The sequence below is a fragment of the Trichosurus vulpecula genome, chromosome 5, assembly GCF_011100635.1.
Source record: "Trichosurus vulpecula isolate mTriVul1 chromosome 5, mTriVul1.pri, whole genome shotgun sequence".
In the NCBI taxonomy this organism is placed as follows: Eukaryota; Metazoa; Chordata; class Mammalia; order Diprotodontia; family Phalangeridae; genus Trichosurus; species Trichosurus vulpecula.
Genome location: NC_050577.1, coordinates 145202275 through 145229170, shown reverse-complemented (window position 1 = coordinate 145229170; position 26896 = coordinate 145202275). Strand labels below are relative to the sequence as shown.

Below are 26896 nucleotides of genomic sequence, written 5' to 3'. Positions count from 1 at the left end.
TTCCAAGCTGGAAGCTGGCTCAGTGATGGAAGATTAGTTAGCTACCAGCTAATGATTTTTTTTAACCATAAGAATCATCAAATGGAAATGAAACAAACCAAACCAGGAACTCAACCCTATTTCTGCAGTGATTGTAGGAGACTGGTTGAAAGGTGGGACAGAGTGTATTTAGAATCAAATTGTTCTTAAACCACCTATAATGCTGCTTTAAAGTTCTTTATCCAATAACCAATGCTTTCCCAATCTACTGGAGAAAATGAGCCAAATTCAAATTGATATTATCACTATAATGAAAGTAGATGAAATTTGAAAAGTTGTAATTAAATAGGACAGTTCAACTATCTTTCCTTAGAGAGATGAATAAAGTAGTTATTGAGGTTAGTTTCATTGTACTCCCAAAGGCAATAAGAAACATTCTTCTATGGTATGCTTGGTTTAAATAAGCTGTGACTTTGAAGTGCTTGTGATAATTATAAGCAAATAGACCACCATGAAGATAATGGCAGCTTATGTGTCAACAACATTTATGGCAGAGGATCAAGTAGAGAATTCCTATGAAGAACTTGACAAGATCCTCAAAGTGAAACCAACATGTTCTTTGATACCTTACCCAATGTCTTCAGTGTGAAAGTGGGCATAGAAGAATCTGATCCAGTTAGGAAACATCAGTGTTAATTTTAATGTGTTGAAAACAGAGATTACATATATGTTACTATAAAAAATAAGCAATTTCAAAGCAGTCTCCCCAACTATCTTGGAAAACATGGTACCATAGCATGGTTCTCTGCCAACCCCTTTAAATAAGCTGTCAACTTGGAAAAGTGGGAAGTGGACAAATGGGATGACATAGACCATGTCAACATTTCTTTGAGAAGTTTTTACTGTTGCCAAAAGCTGCTACAATAAAGAGTCTGAAAGGCCTGGAAACTACTTTAGCCAGCAAACACAATTTCTTTGGCAAGCACAGAAACATGGAAGCCAAAACTGATGATTATGTAGGGTCCAAATCCATTTACAATATATTACAGAGTAGAAATATGGAAGATTAAGAGTAATGTTGCTTCATAAAATAGCTAAAGGGAAAAAGGCCTAAAGAAAGCTTGGTTTGAGACTCAGCTAAGTTAAATTATCTCAAGAAAATTTAAATGTGGTACTGGGTTGAGAGCAACAAATAAGTATGAAGTAGAACAGATGCAGTGGCACTTCTATAGCAATCTATTCTCATCAGTCATGATAATGGCTTCACATTTGAACTATATCACCTTAATACCCAATGTAGTAAATGAAGAAATGGAAATGGGAACTTAAGACGATGAAGTCATCAGTTGTATCTGTAGTTGTTCGTCCTTCATTCTCAAAGGGGACCAACGACATCACCTGGGTGATGTCTTGACTTGTGTGTGAATTGGATTTAAGTGAGGCAGACCTGAGCAAAGTGGTCAGCTTCACTCCTCCAGAGTCATCGAAGTCCAGTAGCAAGATAAAAGTCAATATGACTGGTGATGGCCTGGGATGCAGTGAATGACCTTGGTCTTTTTAAATTAAAGTCGTTCCCAGGCTTCAGTTTGTCTGAGGCAATGCCCATTTAATGACTAAGAGCTAAGTAAGAATTGAGACAGAAGACAGACTAATTTACCATCACAAAAATATCAATCTGGTAGGGGAAGACCCTCAAAATTTCTGGCCAGTACAGAAAACAATTGCTATTTATACTCATTAAATAACTACATACTATAAATATATGATATATAATATAGAATACTGTAGTACATAGTATAGCCTACTATATATTTCTATAGTATATATTATAAATAAGTCTATAAATAATAGTTAATTGTTAAATAAGCTATTTATTAAGCATACAAAAATGCATCTAGTGCCATTGTTCCCAAGGCATTGAAAATGTAAATTATCATTAAAAAAGTTTTCTAAGTTACTCAGTTTATAAAGGGAACAACAGTATCCCTTCCAACCCAATCCACCTGGGGAGAGGGAAAGTGTCAAAGACATTCCAGCAATGGAAACACAACTCAGTGCACCCTCTACCCAAGTAGAGAAAGGGCCAGCTAGCAGGGAGTGAGAGGCCCAGAAAGCTGCTCCACCTGTCCCTATGCTCCCATTGGTTCATATTGGACTGAATACACACAGATGAAATCCATGTTGTAAATAACAAGATTTTAAAAGCTCTGAGGGATTTTCAAAGTATTGCAAAAAGTAACTTTAAAAAGAATAGAAAAGATCAAAGAGTATGCTTTTACCAAATAAATCTTATGAAGAAGACATGGGAAAATGCTAGCACATATGTTTATTATTTTATTTCTACAATGTTATTATAACAACGTCTTATTGTGACATGGGGATGTTCTTAACAAAAGCATTAGAAGGGAATAGTCAGTCTTCCATGGGTGATTTTCTGTAGTAGATCACATTTGTATGGTCACATATTTTTGATTCAAAATAAGCCCCTGTAGACACACTTTTTTTGAATAATACATTACCATCACTCACTTATCTGCGTATGAAAATGGCATAGAAGACATGTTTTTATATTTTGAGGGATCTGTGATCTTTTTGATGAATGAATGAATGAAAAATATTTATTGGGTGCTTACTATATGTTAAAGATAGGAGTTATTCCCTTTCACAATGCAGATTGCAACCCCTCAACACTTTCTCACACTGATGAGGAAGAAATTGAGTGTTAGTACCCATTAGAATATCAGAAAGTATCATTTGTTCAAAGAGGCAGGGAAAGTTGAAACCAGAGGCAGCCCCTTCCCATCTTACATGGATACAAAGGATATCCAACAGAGTCTGGACACAGTGATAGTAGACCTAACTCAGGACTGAGACCATAGGCTATAGATTTGTAGTTGCTGGTAGTAAACCTGGGCCATCTGAATGGGAGTTTGTATTCTAAACTGATATTACCTTTGCCTCCATTTAGCAAGGAAATTAAATGTTTACTGGTTAAGTGGGTTTTGGGCCATTTAGCCTCCTTGTTATGGCAACTGCTTTACATTGGTTAAATTTTTGCAGTAAATGGTGATAATCAACATCAATTCCTTTACCATTTCTCATTTCCATTTTTTGGCTATCAATAGCTTGTTTGAATAAGCAGGTTGAAGCTGTTTGTACATCACATCATGTAATTTTTTTTTCAAATTTGATGTTGATTTTAGCTTTTGTTTCAATTAATAGATGCTGATTGAATACAATTGATTTTGATATGATTCTTGCATCAGTAACTAGCTCCTGAATGTTCAGATAAAATAAATTTCTTTTAAAGATATTTGATGCTAATAATATATCTAGCACCTTTTGACTCTCTTCTCTTTTATAATTCAACATTTTGTATTTTTCATGAAAATGTGAAATTCTGTGTGGAAATTTTGGCAAATACAGACCTGATGTGTAAAAAAATGTTAGTATTCTCCAAAACATACTAAAATAGAAATAGTGATATCTGTATATATTAATACTCAATTAATTAATTATGTAAAGGTATTGATTTCTTAAAATATGGTAGACGGTACACTGGATTCCATGCACAATTTAACTTTTTTTTTTACACTAGCATTTATATTCTGGATAGTTATTTCATACATTAGAAGTTCTATAAAAATGTCTAAATGCATTTTAATGCTTTAAATTTTTTTTCTAAACGTTTTAAAGATCCTTTCTCAGAAAGATTCATTCTTTTGTGTTCTCAAGAGCCCTACTGAAGAAAAAACTCTTAACAGGGTGAGAGAAGGTCTCACAACTCTGGCAACGGCAATATCTCTCCACCCCTTTCTGGAAAAAGGACATAAAATCAGGATTTTTACTTTTTCAAAACAAGAAGAGGTTTACTCATCCTATGTGTACTCTGAGTCTGACAAAGTACGTATTTCAGCACCTTTAAGACATCAGGAAGCATCTTCTGCAATTTCTTCTCTCCTAGGACATAGAAACACTGCTGAAGCATTTCTTTTTTATCTGCTATGTAGAAGCTAACTGGTTTTAGTGATACAGTGAGGTCCAATCCACCTTCTTCAATATCACTAGGCTACTTCTATTTCTTTTTCTTTCTCCCTTTCCACAGATGGCAACGGACATTTCATTTCTTGTGGCAGGCGAAGAGGGAGACTCGTAGAGTCCGTGCTTCTCGGCTTCCGTCGCTCTCTGCCAGCCGGGATCGGCACTGCGTACATCGTGGTCTCTGACCCGCTGTGTTTACGCTGCTTCTCCCTCGAGGATTTTTCCCCCGTCATGTCCACTGCGCGGGTACCAATCGATGGGGAGAGTTACAGTAACAGGAAGCCTCAGCTCTTTCCCAGCGCAGGTCTTTGGTGGGGAGAGAAACACAGACTCACCTCCGGAGTAGTGGTGTGACTGACTCACTTCTTGAAGAAAGACTTCATTATATAAGAATCCCTTGAGTAGTCTATAAGCTATTGACCTTTTTAATTTCTCAATGCAGTGATTCCAACATAATTTTTATGTCCTCCCCATTGAAATTATCAAATATCAGCACAAATGTTGATCTGTTTTGAAGGCTATTGTCAAGTTCCTTACGGAATTCCTCAATCTTTATTCCCTCTGCAGCAATTAGGCTGCAGTGTATTTCCATTGATGAACTATGCATAAGAAGTGGAATTATGACTATCATTCCAAAAAAAAGTATAATTAGAAAAAAAGGTGGGATAATTGTGTAATGGGAGTGAGGGGTAAGGGATCATAGCCTCAAAGGATGATAGAGTCAGAGTCACCTCCCTACACGTTATCTTTAACACTTTTATTGTACAAATGAAGAAGGAAGGCACAGAAATGTTGTCCAAGGTCACACAGATAGTAAGTGACTCAGTTTCTGCCTTTGGTTGCATTTGAACCCAGGTCTTCTGACTCCAAATCTGCAGATAACCTACATGTCTCACTACTCCCTTGAAATGAAAAAAGACCAAGAAAATTACCTACAGCATAATAGGTGGAGAATCTATGGAACAGCATGAGCAGGATTTGCTGAGGATAAGTAGTAATAGATAGGTTTCAATCAGAACCAATGGAGGGAATACCCATATCGATGAGAATACAGGTGCTTTGAAATATACAGTGGTCCAAAAGTAGTGCGGTTTTAAATTATTAAAACTATTAAAACTTAAACCTACACTAATGTTTTAGAGATACACTTTATAATCTAGGAAGATGTAGTTGCAGAAAAAAAATTATAAAAACAACTCTGAGAAACTGCTTAGTTTGTGACCTGACCCTCAAAATTCTTTCTGTTTTTTTTGCTTATCCAAACTCTACCCATCCTTCAAATCTCAGTTCAAGGACCATATCCTCAAGCATCCAATCTCCATTCATCTCTTCCTGAATTTCCATAACATTTAACATCTGAATAACAAAATTTAGGATTTGATTATAATGGACTTGTAGTGCTGTTTTGAGTGTGTTGGTCTTGTTTGTCTAGGACAGTGCAGGGACAATGAAAATTCTTTTATATCTCACCTTACACCTAGTAAGTTTTAACAAATATTTAATTGAATAAAGGTAACTTTTTATTTCTAGGCTTGAATGGATTCCAAATAAACATCCATTTTGAAGCAAAACAATTCTATTCTATATACTTCAAATATAGTTTTAAGAGGGTGTGTTGGTGTGTAGGTGGGTATGTGTTTCCTAACATTCAATGCAATAAGAAGAAAAAAGTTAAGTACAGACCAAGGATGCAGATCCAGGGATGGGCATGGCATTCTCAGCTTCATATATATAGAAATCCAAAGGCACAAAGAAGTAGCCGGGTTCTGGTTCTGTGCATTGATGGCCAATAACATGAGGGCGACATTCACATTGCCCATTGAGGGGGGAGCACCTAAGAGAAAAAGCAAGGAAGAAAAAGAAGGGAACTGCTCATTGATAGCATAAAGAAGAGATAATGGATCTATGGGACAGTGCATGGAAGCTATGGGGTTCAATGGAGCAGGTCTTGAAATGAAAATTAAATCTTGTGCTTATTCAGTGACTATGGGAAACTACCTTGGCTCCTTTCCTATGACTCAGTTTCTTTACCTGTAACACAGGCAAGCTAAGATTTCTCCTTTATTTATGGAATGTGAGAAGTAGCATTGTCTCCCTAGTCTTGATTATCAACACAATTGGCTTTAAAAATATTTTTAATTTATGGAATAAAATGAGCATTTCCATAATAGTACAATAAGAAGATGATTGCACATGAAACTACAAATCTACTATGCACAAATTGCTACTCTTTTCAAATATACAACAAAATAATCATGTAAATTTCCTTTTTTTCTTCCCCCCCACCATTCCCTGCCCCATGACCATCATTTGTTCAGTACAATTTGTTCACCACACAACTGAAAATAATGAAAATTAATCAAATCATAGTGACTTATCTAGATCAATTAATTCTTTCCTAATATAGTGGCTCATTTAAGGTTATAGTAATGTTTGAATAAATTATACAAAACATGTATTTTATATGGGAATGTAGGTGAGTAATATAATAATGAAATGCCATCATCCATTTCATTAACTTACAGGTTGCTATAAGCACCCCCAATGTCACAGTCACAAGGAGAACAACCATGCAGATTATTTTTAAGTCCCCAATATCCAACCTAGAATGAAAAAAATGTGGGTGATTTTGGGTACAAAAACATTTGTTATTATGGACAATGATGTAAAAGTCATTAAAATTCAGTAGAGAAGCATCGAAAAAGCCAAGCAATATCAATAAACCATAGTATGGAGTGTAACTGAACACTTAAACCACCATTTTTAGTCTGTGCTGACATATTTTCCCATCCCTGCTGCTTGACAATAGAATAAAGAGGGAGATTAAAACTGCACTAAGACTTTTAGAACACCTTGTAGAGTATACGTAAAATAATTTATATATAACATTGCACAGCTATTGTGTTATGTCATATTGCTATGTTATGATATATATTAAAGCTTAAAAATACATGAAGAATTCTGGGATTATTTTATATATCATATATAACTTATATACAATTTTATTATATATGATAAATAATAATATAATATAGTAAATAATATAGGCTAAATCATATAAATAGAGGACATATATTAATATAATACAGTATATGTTATATACTGTATTGTATTAATATGGAACATATATTAATATATTTTATATAAATAACATATAAGAAAATATACACTATATATTTTATACAGGATATTCCAAAAAGCTAAATCTGCACCAAGAATTTTGGGAAACCATATAAATATACATACATAATATTTTTAAGTCCAAAGTCCAAGGTGTATATAATAGTCACTATCTCAATTAACCATTTCATGTAAAAGCCTCTTTTTCTATTCTTCATTGCATATGAAAATGCTCATATTTGTTCATTCCTATTTATTGGTGTTTGTGAAGTTCAAGATACAACAAATTTTTAAAAAGAAAATGAAATATGAAAAAAATCAAATATCTGTCAGATCTTCATTTTGGCATTTTCAGGGAGTAGAGAGAGCAGTGGATTTGGGATTCAAAAGATCTGAATTTGTATCCTGATTCTGCTACCCCTCTGTGTGACTTTGACACCTCTTAGTATCATAGGATCATAAATTTAGAGTTTTACAGTACCTTATGAGAGGTAGCATGATATAACGGGTAGAGTACTGGCCTTGGAGCCAAGAAGACATGGGTCAAAGTCTTGTCTGTGAAACATTCTAGCCACGTGACCCTGAACAAATCACTCAACTTCTCAGTGATTTAGGAGACTAAGACTCTTAAGTTTCAGAGAAATTGACAACCTGCACGGGTAAGAAGGAGTTCCTTTAATGGGGAGTTTTTCTTTATCAATCACAAATCTAGACCCTCTCCCTAAAGGACCTTATAGATTTAGTACAATCCTCTAATTTTACAGGCCAAGAGAGGTCTAGTGACTTGCTTAAGACTACAAGGTATAGGGGTAGCTAGGTGGCATGGTGGATAGAGTGCTGGGCCTGGAGTCAGGAAAGACTTCCTGAGTTAAAATCTGACACCAGACACTTACAAGCTCTGTGACCCTGGGCAAGTCACTTAACCCTGTTTGCCTCAGTTTCCTTATCTGTACAATGATCTGGAGAAGGAAATGGCAAACCACCCCAGTATCTTTGCCAAGAAAACCCCAGATGGGATCATGAAGGGTCAGACATGACCAAACAACTAAAGGACAACAAACACATAGGTATTAAGTAGCAAATAGTATAGGATGTGAACCTAAGTAGTTAGACCCCAAATCTAATCCTCTGTAATATATTGCCTTAATTGCTCTTCTCTGGGCCTCAATTTCATCTATAAAATGACACCATTAGATTAAATGGTGGGTTCTAGAGTCTGTAATTAAAATAACATCATTTGATAACTGTATTCCAATATAATTGATTTCTTTTGTAAGTCTATGTATTGTATATTCTTCATTAAAACAATTTTATTCTGAGAAGGGGTCCAAAGGCTTCATCAGATTTCCAAAGGGCTCATCACACACACACACACACACACACACACACACACACACACACACACGGTTAAGAACTTCCAAAATAAATGATCTCTAAAATCCATTCTAGCTCCAAATTCTTTGAATTCTATGCTTTATAAACATAGTTGCAGCAAATATTTTTCATGAGTTTCTAAGGTAAGCAAATATATTGAGCATGGCTTGTCCACATAAAATTCCTGTGTTTACCTTAACACCCACCTTCCCCCCTCTTGCCCCTCCATCATATTTATTCCCATGAATTCTTTTCTTGTTAAAAAGTATGATTCCACTTCAACATTTAACACACAGCTCTTTCCAAACAGGCTTACATTTCTTATTTATCAATCAAATTTCTTCAGACACATTAAGGTCACTATTCATTTTGGAAGATTAATCTGTTTTCTTTCTGTAAAGTAATGGGGGGCTGTCAAATGGGAAAGAATAAGGAAAAAAGCCAGTTTGGGGTTTTCTATGACCACAGCAAAATACTTATGTCCTGAAAAATACCATTTATTCCATTTATTTTGATATACATTTGTATATATTTGGTGAGGTCTCTGAAAATATCCAGATGTTCATTTCATAAAAGAAAACTTGTATTTAATTTGCCGGGGGCATTTTGTGCCATTTCAAAAGTCAGGAATGTGGAAGGTTATTGTCCTTGAAGTGGTACTTTAGGACTGGATTAGGGAAAGGGGCAAAGCCAGTTTTTTTTCTCCAAACTGATTCTTCTATTTGACTCAGCCTAGAAAACTAGGAACTCTTGACCAGAGGCAGTTGATTTGATGACTTCCATATCAGCACTTTTTGCTAGGAAGGCAAATCCTTCAGTAGAATTATCACTTTCCTCCTCTACTTTCATTACTCATTTCCAACCCTGCCCCATCCTCCATACACAACCATCCCAGTATCTCACTCTAAGGGCAAGGCTGGCCCATTCTGACACAAGACCACTTTTTAGCTTACTGAAAAGGTGTTAGAAGCAATTTAAGCATATTTTTACATGCAAAAACAAATCTCAAATAACAATCACTTCCAGTAGCACACAATCTGAAGTAAAACAACAGATAAGAGGTAAAGACAGAGGAGATTCTGCTATTCTATGAGGTAAAGTAGAAATGTACATAGTTGGTAATGAAAGGAGTCATAGGGAAATCTTTTATATAAAAGTACATACGAGGCATTCTTCACAGTGGGGTCCAGTAGCAAACTGCTGGCACAAGCATTGGCCAGTAACCATGTCACAGGGGGAGAATGGTACAGTCCCAAAGGCGTTACAGTTGCAGGCTGAAAGGATAGGATACACAATCATTCTTATGTTTGCTTCTCTACCTTTATAAATGTGCTCGACATTTACATTAAATAAAAGTAGAATATGTCTTGCCAAATTTACCATCTGAATTGCTTATCGATTATAATCTTGAATAAGACCATGCAGGAAATATAATGCCAATCACCCTCAAAGTTCTTAGAAAACTGACTGATGATCAGAGAAGAGGAATTTAGGGATATATTGCAGCTGAAAAATGACTGATGTGATAGGTCCTTTAAATTAATGAAGGGAAAAGGGGAAAGGGGGAAAAGGGGAAGGAAGGGAATAAGGATTTATACAACATCTACTCTTGCTAAGCACTTTTACAAATATTTTGTCATTTGATACTGAAGGGAACCATTATGTGGCATGTAAATCAGTTGTAGGCAACTTTCTACCACTCTTCATTAAAAGTATCTTTTCTTTTTCCCTCCCCCACCTCTCCCTTTCTCTCTTCCTTCTCTCTCTCTCCCTTCCTCCTTTTCTTCCTCTCTGTTTCCCTCTCTCCCTCCCTCTTTCCTTCCTTCCTTCCTTTTTCCTTCCTTCCTTCCTTCCTTCCTTCCTTCCTTCCTTCCTTCCTTCCTTCCTCCCTCCCTCCCTCCCTTGCTCATTTTTCCTTCTCCTCAGCATTGCTGAGCCTCAGTGTTGGCTTTCAGGGCTAAGAGGTCACTAACCTCTGTCTTGGAAAGACATATACTAGCCCTGCAAATTCCACTGCATATGAAATAAGTATCTAGGAAGGATAAACTTAAGTCTTGTCTGCTTTACTGTTGGATAAAGAACACAAGACTCAGGGAAGTAAGAAAAGTGTAAGATTCCTCCTGGGACTACTGAAAGCCAGACAGGTGAGTTGTTACAGATGGGATAGAAGATCAGCTTGGCCAAAATTTGTTTCCATGAAATTTAGGCTTCAGATTTAAAAAGAACTATTTCACTAAACACAAAATTCCAGCTTATTGCTCTCTAAAGATTCAAATAACATTCTTCCTTATATGGGCAAAATTTGGAGAGCTAAACAGTGCCCAAGTACAAATTGTTTGCGTTGTGAACTCTTATTAAATAAATATTGATCCTAAAGCTCTCTTCTAGCTCTAAAATGCTATGAGTTTACAGATTAGCATTATCCTTTTTGTGACTAGTGATTCTCATACCTCCCCTGCTGTATCCCTGGCCTTTAATTTTTACCTTTCTTGGCACAGACTTCTGTCACAGGTATTTTCCAAACTTCAAATCAGCATATGTGCTCTGACAATGGATATTTCTTTTGTAAAGCCTTGTTAAAAGTGTATTTTCTTAAAATAAGCCATACAGTTAAAATTTGAGTCAGTGGCAATCTTTAAGCAGCTACTAAAATACTTGAGTATTTTTATAAATAGTAAATTTATCTGCAAATTTATTTTCACAAATGTGCTGTTTTTTTCTCTCATTTAAGTTTTAGAATAGTGTTCTTTTCATGTAATAAGTTTTGCATTCTATGCCAATTATTTTTATAATCCAGAAGCTTAAACGTATAATTGAAATGTGTACTGTATAATAACTGTATCAATAAGGATGCCTGAAAAATAAACAAAAAAACACCACTTTCTTTTCTTGATATCAAGATTGTTGGAAAATGTGAGATGTTTGGTCACCATAGGTATAGGTTATCTGCATCTACAATAGATATAGAAACTGGACCTGTGATTTCAATGGCATAGGGAACTCCCAGATGAGGGAAGTTCCTCTACCAATTCAAGCCAGCACCTTCTCTGTGACTTTATTGTCTTAAAGAGTTGCCTTGAGCACTGAAATGTTAAGTCACCTGCCCAAGTTCACACAGCCAGTGTATTTTAAAGGCAATACAAACCCAGATCTTCCTAGCTGCTAGACCAACTCTCTATCCACTGTACCACAACAAAAAAGGGACGATTATAAATGGAGAAAACAGCCTTTGGTAGTAACAAAAATAATAAATTTTAGATACCAAAATGCTTTACACAAATCTCATTTGATCTAACTATGAAACTGGGATTTCAAAGCTGTCTGTGAATGTACTTCACAGATTATGTATATATATGTATGTATATGTGTGTGTGTGTGTGTGTGTGTGTGTGTGTGTGTATATATACACACACATATATATATATAGTGTGTAGATTTTTGTGCTGTTATATTTGTGGCCCTTCTAGATGTTCCATGAATTTTGGTACAGCTCTCAGGAAGACTCCAAAGAAGCCTACTGGTTTAAATGTTTTGAAGCTTAGCACTACATTTCTGGACATTTTCCCTTTTTTTTCCTTTTACTGGGGAAAGGAAAGAATAAAATTTACATGCTGAGCTTTTATGTTAAGTTCAGAAAATCGCCAAGAATTCCCTTTGATGTCAGAGACAGAGAAGTTCAGGGGCTGGTTAGCTAAGAACACAGCTCTCCGAGAAGTATGGCCATTCGCAACAGGAGATGTAGTTAAAAGAAAACAACAACTCAGTTCTTTACTTACGTTGACAACCCAGGGGATCATTGGCATTCAGTCCATAATAGCCAGGCTTGCACTGATCACACTGGGCTCCTTCAACATTGTCTTTACAAAGGCATCGACCAGCCTCGATTCCTAGGGCCGGATCTGGATAACTTTCACACATGCCACCAGACAATGACCCTTCAGGATCACACTCACAAGCTAGAAAAACAGATATTTGCACAACAATTATAAAGCTAATTCCACATAGACATGAAGTAGATGTGTTTTGTCTTTTCCCCTGCACACTTTATAGTCTGCCAAGTGGTTGAGGGTGATCCCTTGTATAACACAATGGAGCTTTTACAGTGGATTTTGGAATTGGGGTTACACTTGTTTGGTGCCATGTGTCACTGGTCCTTCAAAAGCACCTATTTGTGATGTGTCTGTATTTTAAATATTTATTAATCCACTTTTTTCAGCTGAATGTGTTCAGAATGTGAATATTTCATGATCAGTGACATCAAAATGCATTTCTGTCAGCTTCTCTAACAATTGTGCCTTGCTTGCTTTGGTACTATTTGTTACAAATCTAATAGCAACAGAAGCAGTTTGTGACCTTTAAACAGCTTCAGGAGAATATAAGTTGCTTGAGGGCAGGGACTGCATTTTTATTTTTGTATTCGTAACCCAACTGCATAGGACATGCCTTATACCTACTAGGCCTCTTAATAAATGGTAATAAATAAATTGGATTAAATGGAATTTTAAAAAAATCCTTTCTTCCCTATCACAAAACAATTTTCCTTTGCTAAGGTCAGTACACATATCACTACACTAACTAATTGCAATAGAAACTTGTATAACCCAAGTGAATTGTTTTTGAGAAGGAAAGGAGAGCTCACTCTTTAAAAGAATGTGATCACTGACCTCTTTGGAGAGTTTGCTGGTGAGGTGCCAGGTGAGATGTTAGGGTTTTGGAAACTGGGCTAAAGTTCCTTAATTCAATGGCCGTTAGGTAATAAGCATTATTCTCAGGGGAAAGTAACCTCAAGTTTCCCTAAAAGAAACTTGTGGAGCCCCAGGGAGCTGTTTTTTAAAGAAATGAATTTAAATGCATAGAAACTTGGTTTCTATCTGCTTAATTAAAAAAAAAGGAAATTCAAGGCTTTGCTTATACATCAATGACTCAATTTTGAGCATTTGCTGGAAACCTTCATTTGGGCCAGTTATCTAGTGTCCTTGAAACAAACCACTCAGTTGAATGACTACATTTTTACTTCATTCTTTGTTATGGTGTCATGTACTCTAGATACAATGAACTAATGGAAAAACAGAACCAGGCCCTATTCAGCATTGCAAAACCACAACTTCCTCCTAATTCAATCCAGTTGTCTCCAGAATAGAAGGATCAAAATGAATTCATTTTTAGGAATGACCAAAAGGAAGCAGACTCAGTTCCTCCTGGGAGCAACACAAAAAGGGCAGAATTGAATTCCAGGGGGCCATTTCATTTTCATGTAGAAGAAAATAGTTTGGAAGAATCCTTTTTTTAGGATTAACTTCACTTAGAAATAACCCTTTTACATGGAAACAAGGAGGTGAGGCCAATGATGTCTATCAATACCACATGACATTTCTCGAAGGAACATTTATTACAGATGAGGCTACTGGTGGAGTCTTTGGTTCTTGTGTTAAATTTGAACAAAAATGTTCCTTCCAGAAAACTGGAAACCAATCAAACTTTTATCTGAAAACCAACCAAACTAATATCTAGGCTCTAACAACAACAACAAAAACCTCACTTCCTTCAAATTATTATTTAATGGTAACACATTTTCTCTTGAACACATACAAAGTTATCTTAGGTTAATAGTAATAGAGGCTACAGGGGTGGGGAACCTGTGGCCTTGAGGCCACATGTGGCTCTCTAGGTCCTCAAGTGTGGCCCTTTGACTGAATCCGAATGGCACCGAACAAATCCCCAAAGGATTTGTTGGCACTGGGCAATTTAGAATTGGGACTGAATCCTTGCTAGGTTATTACTTATCTTTACTGAGGAAACTCAAACTGTCTTGACCAATCTTTGCATGACTTCCTTGAAATGGATCAATCAACAATTAATAAATCAACAAGCAATCCATAAGTGCTTACTCTGTTCCAGAGTCAGAATGGTGGCTATGGAGCCAAGCTTGAAGCCAGGAGAACCTCGGTTCAAGACTCAGTCACTTCTGACATATTATGGTTGTGTGACTCTGGGCAAGTCAACATCTCCTCACTTTTGGAAATTATCTAACACTCTAAGATGCTGAGAAGTTTGCCCTACATTAATAGTGAGGATGTCCTTATTTGGCAATTCCCTACACCAGTGAGATCACGGGTCCAGTCTCTGGACCTGTTTTATATTGTTTTTTCCCCAGCACTAGGATAGTGACTGGCACATAGTAGAAATACATGTTGATAGCTTGGTTGATAGATAATGATAATATTAACTCACATGTGATTGTCCTTACAACTCCATGAAGCAATTGTATAAAAATTATTGTTTCAATTCCTCCATGAAGAAGCTGATTTGTAGTTGGTGTGGTGGGAGCAAAATCCCAACCACCTGCTTCCCTGCAAACTAGGTAAGTTTTTCCCCCAAAAGTATGGAAACCATCCTTGAGACTTAATTGGCTCAAGTAACTAAAAGCTCATGATATTGGTATAATTTCCTGGTCACTTGGGTACAGAATAGCCATTAGGAGCTCTGGGCACACTCTGAAGTTTGGCTACATGACCATGATGGGCAACTCAAAGGCAGAAGAGCTTCTCTCAGCTGAGTCAATTCATACCTTGATGTATACCCTTGTTGAATATTCTTCACCTGCTATGGCTAAGTAAATGTCCTTTTGCTAATTGTTGAATAAACTATGAGGGTTTCATTTTGTACCAATGTGGAACCTAAACTGCTGAGTTGAATTACACCCAGCCAAGAACAGTCGGAAATTTGAGATTCCCAGCAGGTCATTTTTCAATCATTTTTAGAAATGCCTGTGAAGTAACCTATGAGGCCACTGGAATTTAAGTCAAACTGTTCACACATGTGAAAGTGAATGAGTGTATACAGATAGGGGGTGGGGTGGGGAGAAGCCAGTCAAAACTGCATGCAATCTCTGTGATCAAAGGGGTTCTCAGAATTTCTACTTTAGCCATATGATAAGAAAAATTGGCTAATGCTAAACACACGATAAAAATCTATGGCTTGGAAGTATCTTAACATGAAAAATGGGTTATCCAAAGACAATGTTCCACTCAAACTCTGAGGTACTTTCCTGAGTCCATCTGAAAGATGCTAGAGACTGTGGTTCATGCTGACTTGTTCTGAGACTAATTGCTGTCCTTGAGCTTGAAGTCAGCATAGATTAGGACTCACTGAGAGAAACAGCCTTCCTGGGACGTACCAGAATGAAACCATATTGTTTGGCTTAAGGTCCTTCCCACTTCATTTATTGTCTGAAGAAGGAAAGCGTCCAAAGAAAATGTTCTCATCCTGGGCAGAGCTGCCATAACTAGTAAATTTGGCACTCAGGATAAGCCGCATGAAATAGACTTTGGCCAAACAGTATGAACTGTTCTCTCAAATCAGTTTTGTAATTAATGATGTATTATATGTATAGTACATGTGTTATATATATTATATAAATTATATATATAAATATATTATATAAATAAAACAAGAAGTAATTAATAAGAAGTCAGTTTGGTGAGGGGGGAGGGGAAGATAAGTGACCAAAGTGGTTTCTATGAAGCTGGAGCATATGCTTTAACATTTTGTACCCTCTGAAATTTAAACCTTTCGTTTAAAGCACCATTTTCTCCACCCTAGTTACAGTTCTGATACAGGAGCATTTGGAAATGCTTGCTTAACACTAACAACTGTTAGTTCTTAGAAGAAGAAGATCAAAGAGCTGTCCACTCACGAATGCAAGCATGAGGGTCTGAAATTGCCTTGAGGGGGTCCCTGTAAAACAGGGGTTTGCACTGATCACAGTGTTGTCCCACAGTATTGTGCTGACAGTCTTCACACACTCCACCGCTGACACCATTACTTGAGAGGTACAGAGACATATCAAAATGACAGCGTTCAGAGTGGCCGTTACAATTACATGCTGCGGGAGGAAAAGAAGACATAATGAAACTTATGCAAGGTCCCAGTAAATTAACTAACAAGACTGACTTGGAAGAAAAGCCTTCGGACTGCAATTTCCTCCTCTATCTCTAGAAGGAGTTTAGCTGCTCCCCTTTCTTTTCTGGGATGAAGGAATTGAACCAGATCGTATTTATGGTCTCTCCTAGCCCTACTAATCTTTGAGACTATGATTCTAAGTCTAGGTTGGGTCCAACAGATATCAAAAAGGTAAAATGTTAAATTAAAACTCCCCAATCATATTTTGAATACTTTGGAAGAGTTATACATTTCATACAGTCCATCCTTTTGTTCAATCAAAACAGGATTAAACATATTTTAACTTTTGCAATATGAATACTCGCCTGATCATTTTTTCATGTTTAAATTTCTTGGGATATCAAGTTTTCCTACACACATGCTTTTCCAATACCACATTAGAAGAATTTGTTATACTATACTTTTTTTTGTCTTTATTTTTGTCCAGACCTGTGATTTCATTGGTCTAAGGTATTTCTTGTAAGGAAATTCTTTCTGTTAATTTAGGACAGCACCTGGCAAGTTCCTTAACTTTTCTAGTGTCCTCAGTAACTCTCTAAGACTATAAGGTGGCAGAAAATGTGCCAATTGGAAGAGGAAGCTTCCTCATGTAGGAGTTTTCTATACCAGTAAAATCACTGGTCCAGTCCCTAATCCCCTAACTACTCTGGTTACCTTGAACCCTTTCTAAACTTATTTTTCTAAAACTAAAGAAAGGAAGCTGAATGAAAGCCTTTGCCTTTCTTTTGCATGCTCATCATAATTCTGGGGTAGCATTATTTACAGTAGAATGTCAAAGCCTGTCTTGCTCATGTGCTGAGCTCTTCTCTCCTGATGTTAGGAAGTGAGGTAAGCTCAGCTTCATGCGGTTGGATGGGGTAAATATGTAGCATCTGAAGAAGGAGCTGGGATTGGTTTGTGTATTCTTAGAACTGTAACATCCCACCATCATTTATTCCACTTGTATTATGCTTGTGTTCCTTCTCCTAAAAGGGCAAGATGGCATGACTTTTTTTAAAAAGAGGTAATCAGGGTTAAGTGATTTGATCAGGATCATGCAGCTAGTAAGCATCTGAGGCCAGAATCGAACTCAGATCCTCCTGACTCCAGTGCTGGTACTTTATGTACTGCACTACCTAGCGACCCTGGAATGACTTTTTTTTAAAAAAAATTGAATTGAATTAAAAGTTCATCTGGTTTTAAAGATTTGAGAAATTTAAAACAGCACTCCAGACAATTGGAAATTGGAAAACCACATCTGGGAGTCATGGAATTATACCACCATTGCCCTGTGTAGCACCACACAACTGAACTTTCATCCTACCCTTAAAATAGGCTGAGTATATATTTTCACCCACATCTGCAAGCATTATCCTGTAGACCTTCAGCTGGCCTCCAGGGAACATCATGGAAAAATTCCTTGCATCTCTCACAGTTTGCGCCATCTGTATTGTGCTGGCAGATACACTGACCATGAACCTGGTTTAGATAAAGAAACAAGAATTTTATAAAAATGGATTGTCCTTGGTGGCTTTTTTTTATGGAGAAGATATATTATCTTCTGACAACTTTCAAAGCTGTGGCCTATTTGATGCGTACAGTGGAGACACACTGGAATCAGCTTAGTGAATGACCATTTTCAGCAGGGGATAGAGAATTGGACTGGGAATTACAAGGCTGAGGTTCTAGACTGGGGCAGCCACCTAAGTTCTGGATGCCACCAAGATGGAAGAGAATGACAGCAAGGATAGCTTAAATTTATCTAGCACTTTAAGGCTTACAAAATGCTTTTTCTACGTTTTCCCACCTATCTCTCCTCATCTCATAGAAATAGTGAAGATCTATCTAAGCCTTAAATAGTTCATTTTCATATTACTCTAGGGAGTATAGTGGAGGAAGAATGTTCATCTGCCAATGTGACAGAGCCATCAGAATCAAAGACAAAATCAACACACAACATGATGAACCGATTCTACCTTACCTTCCACCAAGGTCAAGGGTGTATCTGAGGTGTAATGGTTCTCCCAGAGAAATTATTTGTGATGACAGGATCTAGAAAGAAAGGAGCTAAATGCTGTGCAACTAACGGAAGGAATAGAGAGGTAATTACACTTTAGCTTTATAAAGTTAGCTCGTATTCAGGTCCTCCTAAGGATGTCACAGTTAGCTTGCTTCTAAAACATCTTTGCCCCCTTCCCAGATTCCTGTTTAAAAAAAAATAATAAAGATTCCTGCTCCCACCCTGGGTTTGGTTTATGTATTCTGCCATTATCAGTGTCTGAAATAGGATGCAGTTTTAAAAGATTTTCAATATAGCACTTTGGTTTATGGGTGTTGGGAACATACTTGGCAAGATGGATGAAAGGGTGGAAATAGGAAAACAGAACATTTTAGGCCCCTCAGTGGAATGTGTCAAGATACAAATAGAGTCTTGCTAACGCTGTCATTTTCCTGAGTTCAAATCTGGCCTCAGACACTTACTAGCTGTGTAACCCTAGGCAAGTCACTTCACCTGTTTGCCTCAGTTTCCTCATCTGTAAAATGAACTGGAGAAGGAAATGACAAACCACTCCAATATCTCTGCCAAGAAACCCCCCCGAAAAGAATCATACAAGACTAAAAAAATTACTAAACAACAACTCAACTGATGGTGACTAATAAAGGGAGCTAATGGTGAATAAGGCCATCTAGTCTGTATGATTATGGAAAATAAACAATAATAAAATAGTAAATAAATAAAATAAAATAAATATTAAATATAATAAAAATAAAATAAAAAGATTGTAAATAATTCAAATCCAATTAAATACGGGAAATTATGGGCTAGATGACAATATGATCACATGAATTAAAAATTGGTTGAACAAGTGGATTCAAAGAGTAATCATTAATGTGTCCAACTCATTGCGACCCCTTTTGGTCACAAGCAGTACCTGGCATGTTAATAAATGCTTGTGGATTTATTAAATCTAATAAGTTCAGATTTAATAGGGATAAAGGTAAAGTACTATACTTGTGTTCAAAAAGTTGATTCCATGAGTGCACGATGGAAAAAGCATGGTCAGATGGTGGTTTGAAAAAGATCTTAGGGTTTCAGTGGGCTTCAAGCACCCTATGAGTCAAAGTGTGATCTGGCAGTCAAACAGGCTAATGCAATATTGGGCTTCAGAGAGGCACAGCTTCTAAGAATAAGGAGGGGATAGTTTTGCTGAACTCTGCCCTGATCAGACCCCATTTAGAGTAACATGACCAGTTTTGGGGTACCACAGTAGGAAGGACTTTAATGAGTGGAGCATGTCCAAAAGAGAATAACAAAGCTAATGAAAGGCCTTGATTCCACACCACACGAGGCTTACTAGGAGACATAGGAAGTAGGGTTGATGGATATAGTCAAGTATTTGAGGTATTCTTTAAAGTGTCCTATCCAGACCCAGAAAGAAGTAAGAAGTAATTTGCAAAGAAGTAAATTCAAGTTTTAAATCAGTAAAAGTTAACTATTAGGGTTATTAAATAGTGGAATGGGTTACCTTGGAAGGGAGTGGGTTCCTCTTCTTTGAAGGTGTTAAAGTAGAAGCTGGATAATCCCTTATTATGTATCTTGTGTAGAGGATTCTTTTTGGGGGAGTTATGAGCTAAACTGAATGGACACTGGGATATAAACCCTATGTAAAAATTCTGTGATTCTGCTCATAGCTCTGAGCTTCTTAGTTCTCAGCTCAATTTTGGAAATGAGAGACTGAAGTGAAAATTAGAGACCTGAAGACAGTCACTAGTGAGGTGATGTCTTCAGAACTTGGTTTTCTGGGTCTACTTTTTGGAGAATTGTGGGACAGAGAAACCAGGTGACAGTTCATTCTCCATCTTATGCCTCATGGACAGGCAAGGTTGAGTGGTATATTTGGTCTTTGGATACCTGCTTCCCTAATTCCTACTTCAGAAATACTTGTGGACTGCCGTTTCTGGATAGAGTCAGCTGAGCTGGGAGGTACAAATGAGTAAAAGATGAGAGTGATGTCTGGTGAGACCAGGTAAACACATTTCCTGTTGTTCTGGAGCTCCACATTCTAACGAGGGAGACACCATGTAAATAACTAGGCACGAACAAGATATGCGTTGTATGCATGTAAACACACATATATATATGTGTATGTAAATATATACACATATGTACATGTACACATATAGGCATATATAAAAAGAGATAGAGAGGCAGAGAAATAGAGAGAAAGACAGAGGCACAAAGAGACACACTGAGAGAGAGAGAGGGAGGAGAGATAGAAGGTATTAGTGGGGTGCATGGCTAGGACCAGTAACCTCTACTTCAGTCCTACTCCAATGACATTTATTACTCTAGCAGGTCCTACCAAACCATATCAAATCATGAAGGCTTTGAGAACAGTCCCAGTGATAAGGAGCTTTCTTGTGTTTCTTTCATTTGAAGACCAGCTGAGTTTAGTTTGAAGTGGCTCATTGGCAGGTATGCTTCAGAGCAATGCATTTTTTCAGATATGGCAACTCTCAAATATCATCAACTGTCAGAGATGGGTTGTGATCTGTGTTCCTAGAAAGGCTTCCTACACCATTGAAATTGGAAGCTTTTGGATACTGATGTATGGGCAATAGAGCCTGAGGACAAACTTAAAAATACAATGTTGTACTTCAATAATACTGGCAGTTTTTCAAGACAAATGACAAGAACCAGAAAGATCCATAACATAGAAAAACAGAAACCTTCACCCGTGAAAGTTGCTTTGCTTGGCACTTGCTGATAGCAAATGCTAGTGATGAGAAGGGTGTCAGGAGGAAGCTCTCTCTGGATAGCTATGTAGGTTGGGCCTCTGCTAATGGTAGCACTCTGCTGTGGTCACCAGGGGTGTCAGGCTCTGTTTTTGTTTTGTTTTTTTGGCTATGTAGGTCCAGGAACTAGATTTTATCAATCTATTCAAAGGTGATCAAGCTCTGGCAAACTGACCAAACTCCAAAGGGGGTGATTTATAAACTAGAGACCTACTTCTTTTTTTTAACTGAAAAAAAAAACATTTATTGAAGTCCTACTAAGTTCCAAGGCTATGTTCAGTACTAGGGAGGGATGACAACTACAGAAAGACAGTCTATGGTCAAGTTCACACTTTGGGGGTAGGGAGACAACATATTATTAGAGAGTTCAATTGCTGGTAAATGAAAAGACTTTTAAAAGTTCTAGTTCCTAAAAGTTATAAGAATGCACCAGAGGGGCAGATTGCATGACCCAGACAGGCATCTTTAGATAGCAGTCTGGATTAGGTTTATAGGTAATTTAGGGTAAGAGTTGAGCAAGTCAGAGTTCAGTTGGATCTGATAGAGATGAGGAATCTGCCTTTCTCTTATTAGTAGTACATGTGAATAATTTCTACAGTTGTTTATAGTATGCTTATAGTATAGAATATAGTATTTTGTTCATATTATTGAAGAAAATTAAGATAGCACATAGAAAAACAAAGATAGTCAAGGAAGACAGTTACAACACAAGGAGGGGGAAGGCTAAAGAGACTGATTTGGAGATTATATTGCAGGATTAAAGAGAGTGACACTTTAAATTTCACCATCTGCAAAGTATTGAGTCTTCTCATTTATTTCCAGTTGCTTCTCTAGCTAGCTTCTTTGAGCTTCAGCATTACCTTCAACTTTTGAATGAGCAGGTACATATTTCCACTCCACAATCATGTCCCAAGTCATATTATCCAGCTTAGTGAATTGGTCTTTGTGGACAACATCTTTATTTTTACTTGTTTTCCAGCCATTTTCTTTCCAGTTGTGAACCCATTCATTCATACCTTTGGTGATAAATTGATTATCTGTGTGCACAGTAAGTCTGTCTTTATTTTGGGCCTTTGCTTGCTCAATCACTTTGGTAGCTGCTTCTAATGATGCTCTTTGGTTTGTCTGTCATCCGGGATGTTGTACCACTTATGTGTAGATCATGGTCTGGTACCCAGTGGACACCAATACCTCCTTGCGCTCCTCTTCTATTATTTTTGCAGGCACCCTTGACATACACACTGTTAGGGTCTGATGCCTGGTATGGTTGCCTGTACAGACTTTTAGAGCCTCTAGTCTGCCAGCCATACTCATAGCTCCTTGCATTATGTTTCCAACTCATCTCCAGTGTCTCCAAAGGCGTAAGCTGGTGCTCTCTGACTGCCTCCTTTCTCTCTCCAAGCTGCAACTGACACCATCTCTCTCCCAACTCTGACTCTCTCCCAAGACCCACTTCTTAATTTATAGTGAAAACAAAAACTGCCTAGGCAATCAGGTCTTCAACACACAGGCATTTCACTGATACTTGTTGAATTAAATGATTGACTAAATGAATATGAAGTTCCCTCCTCCCTTTGAAAGATCAGTTCTAGTCCTGAAATACTGTTCTTTTATTCTCATGTTGATTCAGTCAACTGTCATCATTGCAAAGAATCAAGGGGTGTATGCGTATAGGTATGAGTATTCTCATGCTTATAAAGTGGGGTACAAGGGGAAAAGAACATATAAGATGACTTCTTGCATATGGAAATATTAGCAGGAACATTTGGGAGCAGGAGAATATGTCCTAATGTAGTTACCAATTGAGTCTTCATAACTGAGCTGAATTTTAGCTGCCTTCTCAAAGAGCAGGTGTTTTCATGCTGGTTTCAGAACACTTTAGTGGTGACATGCATTTGTCTCAACGCTTACCTATCAGGATAATGAAAGGAAATAAATCAGGAGGGTTTGGAACTTACCATTCCAGGTGGGCTGAAGACATCTCCCCGGACATCCTGCATGGTGCCACATTTGTTAGCATGGCCATTGCAGAAGCACCTTCCCCGAACAACCACATCATAGAGAGCATAGTAGTAATTATCAAGGGGATCACTTGGCCTTCTTCCAAGAAATGTATCCCCAAGAGTGTGTAGTTTGGTAAAGTTTATCCTCAGGTTTGTGAGAGTCACTAGATCTAGAATGAAGAAAATGAGCCAAAAGGACATATGAGCTGCATCTGTGCGAAACATCTTCCTTAGCCAATGGGGATTTAGGCTGAGTGCACTGTGGTGTTGATGTGGTTAAAGATCTCCCCCACCCATTCGATAGGGCCTTTACTTATACCCTTTACTTACTAGGTGAGAAGCCTCAGGCCCACCTTCTTTCACTAACTAGGTGTGAGGTCCCAGACCCACATCCTTTTGCTAATTAGGTTGAGAGAGGGGTGAAGCCTTCAGGGCCTGAAGGAGAGGTGCTAAGACCAGAGCCAATTGTATGTGCCCTGAGTTCTAGCCAATCAGATGTGCATGAATTCAGTCAATCAGATGCCAGCTAGGACTGTATATGAAGAGAGCCCAGCGTGTGAGAGCAGCAGAATTGAGAAGCAGACATCAAGAGGGCCTTGAAGAGCAGACATTAAGAGAGCTAGCATTGAGAGAGACTGCAGAGTGGAGAGTGCAGGCCAGACAGTTGTGGAGATCAAAGAGCTGAGAATCTGCAGCATCAAGAAATTGGAGAACAGAGAATCTAGGAGATTGCAAGGACTCTGAGAACTGCAATGGCTTTCAGAACTGTGGGAGAGGACTCAGGCAAGCAGACAGGATTTGTGAGTGATTGTTTACTGGAAGGCCCTAGCAGGGGGGAAGTTACAGGATGACAGAGCTCCTTGCTATAATACTGTGTTATAATTTCCTTGTTGCTACATTGAAGTGGGCTTAGTGGTTTTGGAATATAATTACTGGTATATCAAATTGGAGTTATTGGTCTTGGGATCTGATACTCTGGTGTCTAAATAAATGTTATATTTCCTCTGCCTTCTACCTAGAGAGTTTTTCATACTTGGCAATTCCGAACAATACAGGAATGTTCACAGTCATCCTTGCGGTCATGAATCTTGCCCTACTGATACATGCACCCAAATACAAGGTCAGGATTTGGAGAGTTTGAATCAGTGAGAAAAATATTAACAACCACAACACCCTTTTACTAAATACAAACACCTAGCAATGATATACAGTGATAGGTACAAGCCTCTAGTTCTCTACCAATCATGGTGCACCTGGGTTGAAAACAACAATAACCTACAAGGGAATAAAAAAAAATCTACTGATACTATGAAATAAGGTTTGCCTGCCAATGTTTAAGTAGTCATTTTAAAATATAACACTTGGTAATAACAATTACTATAAAATTAAGGCATTTATTCCCTTTCCTTCCTTGATAATGGTTTATATAGAATTCATCCAAAATTGGGCCTTGGTGCATTTAGTCTATCCCAGTTTTGGATCCCTGTGACTAATGCAATGCAGTCTAACCAACTCCACTGAGCTGTGGGTAGAATGAATAATGTAAAAGACAAACTTCTTTTTAAATATTCATGGAAGATCCAATTAAGCCACAAAATTGGAATTGGGAATATGGAATATGGGAGAATAATATGCATTGATAGAGCAAGACCACAACACTACCAAAATGCATCAGTAAGGATAGAGAAGGATTAAAAATACAAAGTTACTCATACCCTGTATGTAGGGGCTGTAGGGATTTTCTATTTCAAAGCTGGGATCCAGAGCTTTTAAAACAACCTATAAAATAAATATATACAAATTATTAATATTTTAGTTCACATTCACAATTGTAAGACTCAGCCCTAACGAAGATATATCTGAACACAAAAAGTGCCTACTCACTGCAATTCACTCAGAATGCCATCTGAGAAAATGAGACTAAAACAGAGAGGAAGAAATGAATATGGTCAGTTTTGTAAACATAGTAAGAGGCAGTGTGGTATAAAAAGAAGGAAGGAAGGAAACAAGCATTTATTAAGTGCCTACTATGTGCCAGGCATTGCGCTAGGCACTGGGGATACAAAAAGAGATGAAAGGCAGTTGCTACTCTCAAAGAGTTATTTTTCTAATGGAAACTAATCTTTCCTTAAATTAAAATAAGTTTTCTATTTATATATGGCTCTTTAATCTTTGCTGCTATTATTCTACTCAAATATAATATCATTAAAATTATTTCAAAAGAAATCTGTATTAATGAAGGTTGATTAATAATTAAAATATATAATATAAAATTAAAATTAAAACATATCCTTACAAATATTATTTCATTTTATTCTCACAACAAACTTGGGAAGTAAGTGCTATTATTACCCTCATTTTACAGTTGAGAAAACTGGGGCAGACAGAAGTTAAATGACTTACCCAGGGTCACACAGCTAGTAAGTATCTGAGGGCTGAATTTGGACTCAGGTCTCCCTGATTCTAGGGCCAGCTCTCTTCACTACCTGGTCCCCCCTAGGCCCACTCCTTCAGAGCAAACACTCAGAATACAACAAATACTTCTCTTTATCTGCATACAAAATCTCTTATAAACAACATGTATAGATAGAAAATTCTGTCCAGACAGATCATGGCTGAGGTGGGTCAGTGAACTGAACAAACCTTCAACTGCACATGATAATGATCTGTTAGGGGTAGCAGCAGTTTTCCTTGCCAGTGGCTTGTTGCTGCCCTTGGCCGCTCTCTTCTCCACAGAGAGGTTCCAGAGATTTCTCTTGTAGTTTTTGCCTCCCATGATGCTTCAAGTCCCACTTCCAGCTGGGAAAAATTACACTTCCTATTGGCCTACTTCCCAGTAAGGAGTTATAATCTGAGCACACAGCAACCCATGGTCCTGCCTCTCATGGTCAGTAGCATGTGCTCTTGTTACCTTTGCTTTCTCTTTGGCTGGGATATTAACTGAGCTCCTACCTTTGTTGCTGAGGGGGCTCCAATTCTATCTGAGGTAGAGTATTGCCCTGCATAGATATGCTGCCTCTATGGGCGTATATAGCACGGGCAGTATAAAGGCCTTACTGGAAACTGATATGGAGAAGGTAAACACATTGCTGAGATTTCATGAGGCTTTTAAGTCTCCAGTGAATTTTTATCTAGAAGCACTGGAGAATTCCAGAGTATAGAGAAGGATACAGACAGTTCTGCTTTACTTACCTATTTCCTTACCAATGTTAAATCAATTTTTACAAACATATTATTACTAATATCTTTTGTTTCTATATTGCCTAGATTTTGCCCAATATCTCTCCCCCTCCTCCTTTGCCTCTGAGATTATTTCTTACAATACATTTATTGTTTGTGTTTAGATGATCTCAAGATTAATATCAAATTAGAAACTTCATCTTTTTCTACGTTTCAATAGCACCAAGCCAAATATTTCTCCCCAGATCTACCTCAAGCATATAGATGTAAAAGAGAATTCAATTTAAATAAAAGAAATCCAAAGGGCAGCTATGTAGTGAAGTGGCTGCAGGAGTGGGGAACCTGCAGCCTCGAGGGCACATGTAGCCCACTAGGTCCTCAAGTGCGGCCCTTTGACTGAATCCAAAGGCAGTACTTGAAGACTTAGAGGGTCATGTGGTCTCTAGGCCACAGGTTCCTTA

General features: G+C 37.5%; 1 protein-coding gene across 1 annotated transcript in view; it reads right to left on the bottom strand.

Annotated features, from left to right (window-relative positions):
* LAMB4 (laminin subunit beta 4) overlaps positions 1–26896 on the bottom strand; it is a 140509-nt gene that overhangs the window by 88647 nt on the left and 24966 nt on the right. Inside the window, exons 6-13 of the mRNA XM_036760117.1 lie at positions 24971–25034; positions 23211–23425; positions 17814–17934; positions 16211–16399; positions 12291–12470; positions 9679–9788; positions 6544–6623; positions 5704–5854 (exon numbers count right to left, since the gene is read on the bottom strand). Of these exons, the coding sequence (XP_036616012.1) occupies positions 5704–5854; positions 6544–6623; positions 9679–9788; positions 12291–12470; positions 16211–16399; positions 17814–17934; positions 23211–23425; positions 24971–25034 (1110 nt within the window). The remainder of the gene's footprint in view (positions 1–5703; positions 5855–6543; positions 6624–9678; positions 9789–12290; positions 12471–16210; positions 16400–17813; positions 17935–23210; positions 23426–24970; positions 25035–26896) is intronic.